Below are 9,529 nucleotides of genomic sequence, written 5' to 3'. Positions count from 1 at the left end.
TATTAAGCAGATTAATTAAGTACCATCTTAAAAGATCCAGTCCTTGATATGTTCTTTTGTATAGTGTTTATTTTGTAGGCTATTCATAAAAATAAAAAAAAGTTAAAACAAAGTCAACTTAAAATCATTTACTTAACAATGATTAAGTAAATAAAGAATCAAGAGACATTAACTTTAAAATTTTAGTATTTTGTAAATGTATAATTTTAATAATGATAACAATATAATGATACATGGTGCATTTTTACAAAACTGCAATGCTATTTTGACCATTCAGCATCCACGACCAGATATATATATGTGTATGTGTATGTATGTATAATGTGTGTGTGTGTGTGTGTCTGTGTGTATATATGTGTATGTGTGTGTATATATATATGTGTGTGTGTATATATATATATAATATATATATATATATATATATACAAATAAAGTGTAAGGATTCAGGACCTTACCAAACTTACCATGATGTGCTACTGAGACATGATTCACAATTGTCTCAGAGGGTTCATCTCAAAATAATACATGAAAATCTTTTTAAAGTGGTAATTTGAACTAAATCATTTTGCATTTGACATTGTAACTCTATTATTTTTAATGTTTTTAATAATTCTTACTAATATACAAGCGAGGCGTATGAAATCTTCCAGTTGGTGTCTCATCAGTTATTTTTGACCTTTTCTTTGTTTTTCTGGAGCTTCTGGTGGACCACTTTTAAAGTAGTGAGGAAATTTCCCAAGAACAGGACGAGAAATGTCAAGGCCAACATGAACACCTGAAAAATGAAATATTTAAACGCAAATTCGATCTGCAATACTGGCAAAATTAATAACAGTACAGGATGAGCAATGTGCAGAAGATTAATACTTGGGGATTGAAGCAATAATAGTGATGTTTGGCAACTTCAGACACTCTCTTTACCTGCCATTCCTTGCAGTCATCACGGGCAGATAGCTTAAAGAGAGTCACAGCATTGTACAGCTGCCAAAACTGACCAGAGGAGAGAAAACCAACACATTTATCTTATATGACTGTCAACTGAATCAATATATGATACTGTTCAAATGTTTAGGGTCAGTACTACTGTTCAAATGTTTAGGGTCCATACATTTTTTAAATGTTTTTAACATTCCGTTTAAAACCCTCACATTTACATGTTATGATCTTCATAGATGTCACACTGTACAATGCATGAAACCTTTCAGACAACTTATTTTTAAGGTGACTGTAAAGTTGAATAGGAAAAAAAAATGAAAAGGCAACACTTAAACTCACATGGCCAAAGAATAGAAATGGAAGGAGAAATGTAAGCCCCCTCCACATCCATGATTGAAAGCCCTCTGTAAGAGTAGCATGAGAGGTTAGTCTGGGCTCTGACTTGATTACTTACAACAGAACAGCAATGCATTTTATGGATGACCGTTTCGTGAACCTAGGAGAGGAGGTCATTCTGACTTTGTCTGGCGCTCTGGCGCTTCTGAATCAGCTACTGTTTTGTTATTAGTTTAAGTATTTGCGGAGTTTTGCACATCGTGTGTGTGTGTGTGTGTGTGTGTGTGTGCGAGAAAGAGAGAGACCAGCTTCATCACTGTGTCTGTCACGCAACTCTGTTCTCCTTTCGGGCTCTATCTTTACATTTATTTTGAAAGATGAAGCTCACGATTATGGTAAGGGGCGTTACATTTCCGACGAGTGCTTGCGGTGTTCGGCCAATCACAATGCACTGGGTCAGCTGGCCAATCAGAGCAGACTGCGCTTGTCGGAAGGAGGGACTTTGTAGAAAACTAAGCGTTTGAGAGAGGCGGGGCATAGAGGACCTACAATAATGTACAGTATTTGAAAAATAATGTGTTTTTTGAACATTAAAGCATGTCAACATATTCTGTTACACCAAATACACAAAATAATGATCGTTAAAAAAGCATCGTATGACCCCTTTAATATATAACTATAAAACTATAGTTCTTTGATTTGTACCATAGTACTAAATATTTTTGCTCAAGGTTTTTACATGGTACACCAGGGTACTACCATGGTATATATCCAAAAACAACAACAACAAAACCCCCAAAGTATTACCTTGATACCTTGGCCTAAAAGGTACTTTTTGTAGTATTCAAACCCCAGGAACTTCATGAACTTCCCCGTGGATGGATAACAAGAAACATGGTAATATTTAATGGATTGAATATTTAATGGCATGTTTTAAACATTACAGGCCTTGAGGATCACAGTAAGAAGCCTGGCAGTTTTAATAGACGAGCCTTAATTTAATATACTTTGTTATTGAGATGTGTTCTGCAGATTTCATTACACTATGTGTTCCTAGGAAACGCTGCTTATCATTTACATTACATTTACATTTAGTCATTTAGGAGACGCTTTTATCCAAAGCGACTTACAAATGAGGACAATAGAAGCAATCAAAACTAGCAAAAGAGCTTGATTTGGCAGAATGATTTCCCCTCCAATAACAAAATGTTCCTGAACGTAGCTTTTGCTCTGATAAGGAAAAGGGACACAGGTTTGGAAGAAAACAGGAATGATCTATGATGGGGACTGGAGGTGTGGAAAGAGAGAAGGCTATGGAACCCTGAGCAAGACTGACCCTCAAACCAAAGAGTATGTGAGGGTTTATATTGGTTCTTGGCGAAATGACAAGAAGGAAGTAAGTATCACACACTGTTCGTCATCATACGGTCCAGAGTTTCCACATATAAATTGTCGGCCTTTCGCTCAAAGGGTGCTGGGACATATTTCTACAGTCCGTCTGCTTTCTATGAGGGGCAGTGGAAGGAAGATCAGAGGAGTGGATGGGGACAGATGCAGTATGAGAACGGGGAGCTGTATGAGGGAGATTGGCTGAAGGACAAACATCACGGACAGGGTTTGCTTCTGCTAGGTACGGACTTAAAACTGTTCACGAATGAGCCAGCTTGGTGGATCTCACTAAAACATGTCCAGATCACTCACATTTGTCACAAAAAAATACAAATGTATATATATATTTTTGTATTAATAAACTGAAGCCCATTTTTAGGACAATTAACAGCATTGTAACATTATTTTTCATGACAATTATGTGCACAAACTTTATGCAGAATTGTTTTTTTAAATCAGCATAAAATCATAACCACAAACACTACACTATATATATATATATATATACTATGTACTTTTCAGGATTCTTTGATAAATAGAAAATTAATTAGAAGAGAAAATTAATTAGAATATGAATGTCTATATGTTTACTGTCACCTTTGATCAATTTAATGCATCCTTTTTGAAAACAGTGTTCATTTCTTTCAACATCATTACTCACTTCTATGTTGTACATTTCAGTGTTAAACCATGGGAATATAATATGACAATGCATCAGTCATTATAGGTCAGTGTAACCTTAGTTTGCTGAACCATGTGCAATCTGTCAGTCAGCGGCTCTTCTCAAAGCAAAACACATCCCCACACACTACACTATATATATATATATATATATATATATATATATATATATATATATACAATAATGCATACAGACACGCACGCACACACACACATATAATTTAATGTCTATAATGTCTATCATAAATAATACATTTAAATGTTTTATTTAGAATTATATTTTATTTAAATGTATTTGTATATATTTAATGATATAGTGTGTGTGTGTGTATATATATATATATATATATATATATACGTATATATTAGTGTACATTAGTGCTGTCAAATCGATTAATCCAAAATAAAAGTTTGTTTCTGTAATATGTGTGAACTGTGTATATTTATATATAAATGCACGGACACACATATACTAAGAAACACATACATATATTTCAGAAATATTTACATGTATATATATGTATTCATATTTATATGATTCATGGTATATAAATATATATTACATATATTTCTTATATACATGTATGTGTGTATATTTATAAACAGTACACACACATAATACATAATGCATTTATATTTATATGAAATTATTTGTATTTAAATTTATATTTAAGTTTATATTCAAATATTTAAGTTTGTATTAATGCATTTTTTGCATTATGGTCATTTGGTTTTTATATATCATAAATAATAATACGATTTTATTTAGCATTACATTTTTTATATAATAAACTTGTATATAAAAGATAGGAATTATATTTTTTGCATTACGGTAATGAGAATGGGGGGGAAGTGTTCTTAATTAAAATGATGTAATGCAAATAATCTTAATTGTCCTAAAAATTGGCTTAATTTTCTTCTTGCAGAATTTTATTTTTGTGCTGTGAATTATTAACAAGACATTTGTAATCTTTTTTTGTAAAGCTAATGGAAACCGCTTTGTGGGCACCTGGAGCGACGGACAGAAAAACGGACACGGCAAGTTCTTCTACCTGGACAGAGGTCAGCTGTACGAAGGCTTTTGGGTTGACGGCGTTGCTAAGTGTGGAACCATGTCTGATTTTGGGAGAGAAGCAGCGGTTAGACCAACAGTGCATCCAATTCCCAAGGTAAATGATTAACACTGATGTTTGCTCATTTGCATGATTTCCATTTTAACAGTAATGCATGAAGCATTACCGAGAATACAAGCTTTCAGTCATAGGTTCTGACCACTGTAACAGCAAACAGCTCAGCTCGTTTTGTCAATTTGCATGGTTTATTACCTAATGCAGATTCAGAAACGTTGTGCATTACAGCTCTGCTTTTATGTCCAAAGGTTTGCCTACAGGATTCACAGGCTGTGCTGATAGATGCACGAGCATATTTCACTGAGGACAAGGAGAAATCAACAGAGACCACGATTCCAAGTCATACCGTTGCTAGGCAATATGTACCTTGACAATATCCTGAAGTCAAGAAAGGCAGACTAGTACAGTGAAATATGTTTTATCAAGCCCTCACTCACAATAAAAACACTATCACACGATACAGAAAAAGCTGTTGGCACATTATGCATCTTCTAGTATTTAACTAAATGCTCATTTTGGCAAGAAATGCATGTCATACATGATATAAAAGAGCACAAAAAGGAGTTTGGTTGCAGTTGGTTTGAGTAAGACTTTAATTAAAATGTATAAAACTGAGTTTTTAATTTCCAGCACACGCTGTGCACTAATAAAAAGAGCTTCTGAATCAAACTTGACACACAACATAGATATTATTTCACATACTTTGGAAAAAAAAAATCATTGTATTTCAATTTGGCAATACTGAACATGTAAATTAAATGTTGTTTTAGTCATTTTCGTCAATGCTGCTGATGTAACTACATGCATAAATGGTTCTCTGCTTAATAAACACGTTGTTTAAAATGTGTTCGTTAGCATAATCGCACAATCCTGCCAGCTCTTTAGCCGTGACGGCTCTAAGCACTTGTGTCCAACTTCAGAGTGAACAGAGGCCCTTTTAATGGGAAGCCGTTTCAAATACAACCAAAAAATGTCAGACAAACATGTTGATAAAGTGCCTTTGTTTCTTCCAAAATGTGCTCATTCAGGGGGAAAAATAGAGTTTGAATAAGACTCTGATTTTGGTTGATTCAGCTGTTTAACAGCGAAGCCATGATTCAGAACGCATCAAAATGACTTGGTCAAGCGGACATAAAAGTGTCCCCTGCACTGTAATAACTTCAAACAAGCCTCTGATCAGTGTTTAAAAAAATTGTTTTTGTAATATAAACTCATGTCTGTAAGAATGTAGCTTGCATTGTGATAAAATAACAACCTGTTGTAAGTAACAGAACTGGCACAGCTGCCATACTGAAATAAAGGATTTTCCCTGTGGTGAATTAAAGGAACAGTTCACCAAAAATGAAAAATTGAAAATTTACTCAACCTCAGGTCATCCGAGATGTAGATGAGTTTGGAGCAGATTTTAGAAATTTAGATTAGAGAAATTTAGTATTACTTCATTTGCTCACCAATGGATCCTCTGAAGTGAATGGGTGCCGTCAGAATGAGAATCCAAACAGCTAATTCACACCACTCCAGTCTATCAATTAACGTCTTGTGAAGTGAAACATATTACTTTAAATGGTCGCTTCTTGCCAAAATACAAGTCCATAATCCATACTAACGCTTCCTCCAGTGAAAACATCTATCCCCTATTGTCCTCTCACATAAACATTCACTGACATATTTGTTTAGATCTGTTTTGATTTGTAAACGGTGCTTGATCTGTGCATATTTCTCTCCTTATTCAGATGACGTTTCACTGGAGAAAGCAATATTATGGAGAAAGGACATATTATAGTAATATTTGTATTTTATATTGTAGTTTAAAACGTCTTAACAATGGATTACTTGTGGATTGCTGTGATGTTTTTAATCAGCTGTTTGCACTCTTGTTCTGACGGCACCCATTCACTACAGAGGATCCACTGATGAGCAAGTGATGCAATGCCGAATTTCTCCAAATCTGTCCAGATGAAGAAACAAACTCAAATACACCGTTGATGGCCTGAAGGCGAGTACATTTTCAGAAAATGTAAATTTTTGGGTGAACTATTCCTTTAAGAACAGAAAAAAATGAAAAGAAAATCTCCATAAAACATGCAGTGCATGCTTTCACAGTTTTGACTGGTATTAGTAAATTATTACTACTATGTTAGAAAATCTAGCAGAAACAGTGGACAAATTCTCAACACATATAAAACTGGACACTTTGGTGTCCACATGCAACAGATAGATCAATACTACGGTCGAAAATACGGTGTGTTGCAACACTTGACAAACCTAAAACATTAACAGAAGCTCTTTCCCAAACTCAAAACTAGGGGTAAAGGGAACTGGGAGACTGTAAGGTAGACGCCTCCCCTCGATGGTCCAGTTCGTTCTGTAAGTCTTCCAACTCTTCTAACTCTTGAAACTGCCTGTCGGTTTTGTGGCTGACCAGCGAGCGGTAGAAATGCACAGCGAAGACGATAAAAACCAAGCCGAAAGGCACCATGATGGAGGTAGACGTGATCGCAGCAGCCACCCCGGCGGATATAGTACCGTTTTTCTGGTCCTTCGGCTTAATGGGTAAAAACTTGACCCAGCACAGCAGGACCACCTCGGCCAGGAAGAGCAGCGTTCCAATGACTGTGGAAAAAGCCCAGGCCAGCTCGATGTGGCAATGCATTCTCTCGTGCGGAGACTCCTTCACAGAGTTGAGGTTGTGCACGTTGCTGACCGCTTCGATATTGGGCAGGATGCAGGTGCTCACCATGAGGGCGAACAGGTGGACGGCCACCAACACAGTGGTGCAAGCGCTGAAAGCGATGAGCAGTCCTGGGGGATAGTCGTGATTGGTGTCCAGCTGTACTTCCACCATGGCCACCTGTGGAATGAAAGGAAAACACAGGTAAAATACAGTCCTTGAACCCAACAAATATTGTACTGTAAAATCAGTCATTATAATGAAAAAAAAATGGAGTGAATTTTTTTAAACTGATAATCTACTCCATAAATTGAAATTTCAACACCATTTGGCAGAAAACCTTACTGTGCTGACAAAATAAACTATTTTATGTACCACGAAATATATTAAATGTTGCTGGCTATAAATAGAGTAACACACACTATAATTAAAAATAAAGATAAATGATATATAAAATCATTGACATTTATTTATTAGTAATAAATATGTATATAATAATATGTAAATAAATACCATTTAAATATTTTTGTATATATATATATATAAACGGATATAAAATAAAAAAGTTTTTTAAATTGATCACATTTTTAAGCTGATCTATCTATCTATATGGAAAGTGTTTACATTTGATTTGAAGATTTTTAAAGCTTTTATACACAAATAATTATTTTTAAACAAATAAAGAATAATTACATTAAACAAATCTTGCATTTTAGGTTGTAAGAAGATTTGAATGTGAATGTAAAGTTGTACATGTGCAAATGAAATCAAGAATAGCTTTGGCACTGAATTAAAGTGCACTGCAGTGGAAGACTCAAGAAGTTGTTGAGATTTTTTTTGCTGCATCCGGCGTTATGCTTCTCGTGATGCTCTTTATATACATAAATTATATACAAAACTGCTGATTTTTTTACTAAGTAAAAATCTAGCTGAGCATTAGCACGAGCTAAACAACTGTGGCTGTCAGTTTGTGATTGCAGATGCATCATAGACTCGAGTCATGCGCGTTTTAAAGCCAAAAGCTTCGCTTAAACTTACACAACACTATTAAACACGCGCTTTCTCTTTAACGACTCAGTGTTTATACCGCCGGTGCAAACTGAACATCCACAGCACTAAATAAACAGACGCGAAAAACAACTCACCATTGCGAACCCGGATAAAAGAGCAGACGTGCGACTGGACGCCTTGAGTTTGGCTCTGCTCAGATAAAGCTTTCTCCAGGACAGAGCCTGCAGCGAATGCTCGTTCCGACTCATGTTCATGCGAGCGGAGATTGTGAGAAACTATCCGAGAGATTCAGCGGAGCCGGAGCCGGAGCATTGCGCTGGGTTAATGGTGAATCTCCAGCGCTGCGCCTGAACGAGACAGTCAGCTGGCTTGCTCAAGTGAAACTGGATGCAGCGCGAAGGCATTACCCACAAGCCTTCGCGACAACACATGAAACTGAACGATCGATGTATATGCCACAAAATTAAGAACAAAAAAAGCTGTTTTGCCACTTTTTTGGGGAAATTATTTCTCTTATTGGTGTGTGAACATAACAGAATCGATGTAGGTGAATATTTTGTATCGAATACTTTCTCAACAAAATATAATAATTATTATATCTATTTGAATATTTATTATTATTATTGTAAAATTATTTGTAAATGGCTCTTTTTTAAATTTAATTTCATATGTATGCACATGCACGTTTTTATACAAACATGTTTTTTACATTTCTCATACAAATATAATTTAATTTTAGTTAAGGTTATAAATCATTTAAAGGGGTCATATGATGTTGCTAAAAAGAACATTATTTTCCACATACTGTACATTATTACTGTGATTGGCCAGCTATCCAGTGCGTTGTGATTGGCTGAATACCTCAAGCGTGTGACGGAAATTTTACGCCCCTCACCATACCGTGATGTCTACATTTGTGATCGGAGAAATGACAAACAACGAGTGCTACTATACACTGCCCAAAAAACTCGTGTTTGAATCGTCAGTGGCAAATTCTTTAAATATAAAAAACGTATTTACAGTCTGTGAGTCAGAACAGCCAGCATTGTAGTCTACTCTACCAGGATCAGGAAACAGTCCTCCATAAAATGTGTTGCACACATCTGAATATTTGGGTTGAAGTGTTCTGGAACAGTGTTGTAGATATAACTTAACCACTGATTTCTAGTCGTGTCCTCTTTTGGAAGACCAAACAAAGTAGTTTCGCTTTTACAACGAAAAAGCTGGCCTCCGCTCATGCGGCCTTGAGTGAGCGGAGGCCAGAGGCCTACAGTGAGCCGCGGCCTAGAGTGAGCAGAGGCGAGCGGGCTTGAGAACGATGCGGCCGGCGGATTCGACGAAGGAGCGTCCGGAGGGCTTGCGGCAACCACATGTG

At 35.9% G+C, this 9,529-nt stretch overlaps 2 protein-coding genes and 1 long non-coding RNA gene across 4 annotated transcripts in view; 1 reads left to right on the top strand and 2 right to left on the bottom strand.

Moving 5' to 3' along the window:
* Positions 1 to 633: 633 nt before the first annotated feature.
* On the bottom strand, positions 634 to 1,347 carry LOC107602044 (uncharacterized). Its single transcript, XR_001610992.1, has 3 exons — positions 1,276 to 1,347; positions 922 to 990; positions 634 to 775 (listed from the first exon to the last, which is right to left on the bottom strand). It is a non-coding gene; the product is annotated as an uncharacterized lncRNA (long non-coding RNA).
* An 803-nt stretch (positions 1,348 to 2,150) lies between these two features.
* On the top strand, positions 2,151 to 5,966 carry morn3 (MORN repeat containing 3). The gene is made up of 5 exons (XM_016294429.1): positions 2,151 to 2,169; positions 2,511 to 2,668; positions 2,743 to 2,902; positions 4,327 to 4,511; positions 4,721 to 5,966. Exons 1-5 carry the CDS (start codon positions 2,151 to 2,153, stop codon positions 4,841 to 4,843), a joined length of 645 nt encoding a protein of 214 aa, XP_016149915.1. The 3' UTR covers positions 4,844 to 5,966.
* Positions 5,967 to 6,494: 528 nt separating this feature from the next.
* Positions 6,495 to 9,529, bottom strand: part of orai1b (ORAI calcium release-activated calcium modulator 1b) — a 42,023-nt gene continuing 38,988 nt past the window's right edge. The window contains exons 1-2 of one of the 2 annotated variants that reach the window (XM_016294447.1): positions 8,289 to 8,562; positions 6,495 to 7,323 (exon numbers count right to left, since the gene is read on the bottom strand). In XM_016294447.1, the coding sequence (XP_016149933.1) occupies positions 6,775 to 7,323; positions 8,289 to 8,408 (669 nt within the window). In that variant the 5' untranslated portion in view covers positions 8,409 to 8,562 and the 3' untranslated portion in view covers positions 6,495 to 6,774. Of the gene's footprint in view, positions 7,324 to 8,288; positions 8,563 to 9,529 lie in introns of those variants that run through there. The other variant, XM_016294448.1, reaches the window with a different exon arrangement.

This window comes from Sinocyclocheilus grahami, unplaced genomic scaffold (assembly GCF_001515645.1).
Source record: "Sinocyclocheilus grahami isolate Dianchi unplaced genomic scaffold, SAMN03320097.WGS_v1.1 scaffold318.1, whole genome shotgun sequence".
Lineage (NCBI taxonomy): Eukaryota > Metazoa > Chordata > Actinopteri > Cypriniformes > Cyprinidae > Sinocyclocheilus > Sinocyclocheilus grahami.
This window is presented reverse-complemented; position numbering and strand designations above follow the sequence as displayed.

Excerpts from the sequence above, each read along its gene's own strand:
- morn3 (XM_016294429.1), top strand. Across the intron at positions 2,669-2,742 it reads GGCGAAATGACAAGAAGGAA|GGTGCTGGGACATATTTCTA; the intron begins GTAAGTATCACA and ends TTTCGCTCAAAG. Across the intron at positions 2,903-4,326 it reads ACAGGGTTTGCTTCTGCTAG|CTAATGGAAACCGCTTTGTG; the intron begins GTACGGACTTAA and ends TTTTTTGTAAAG.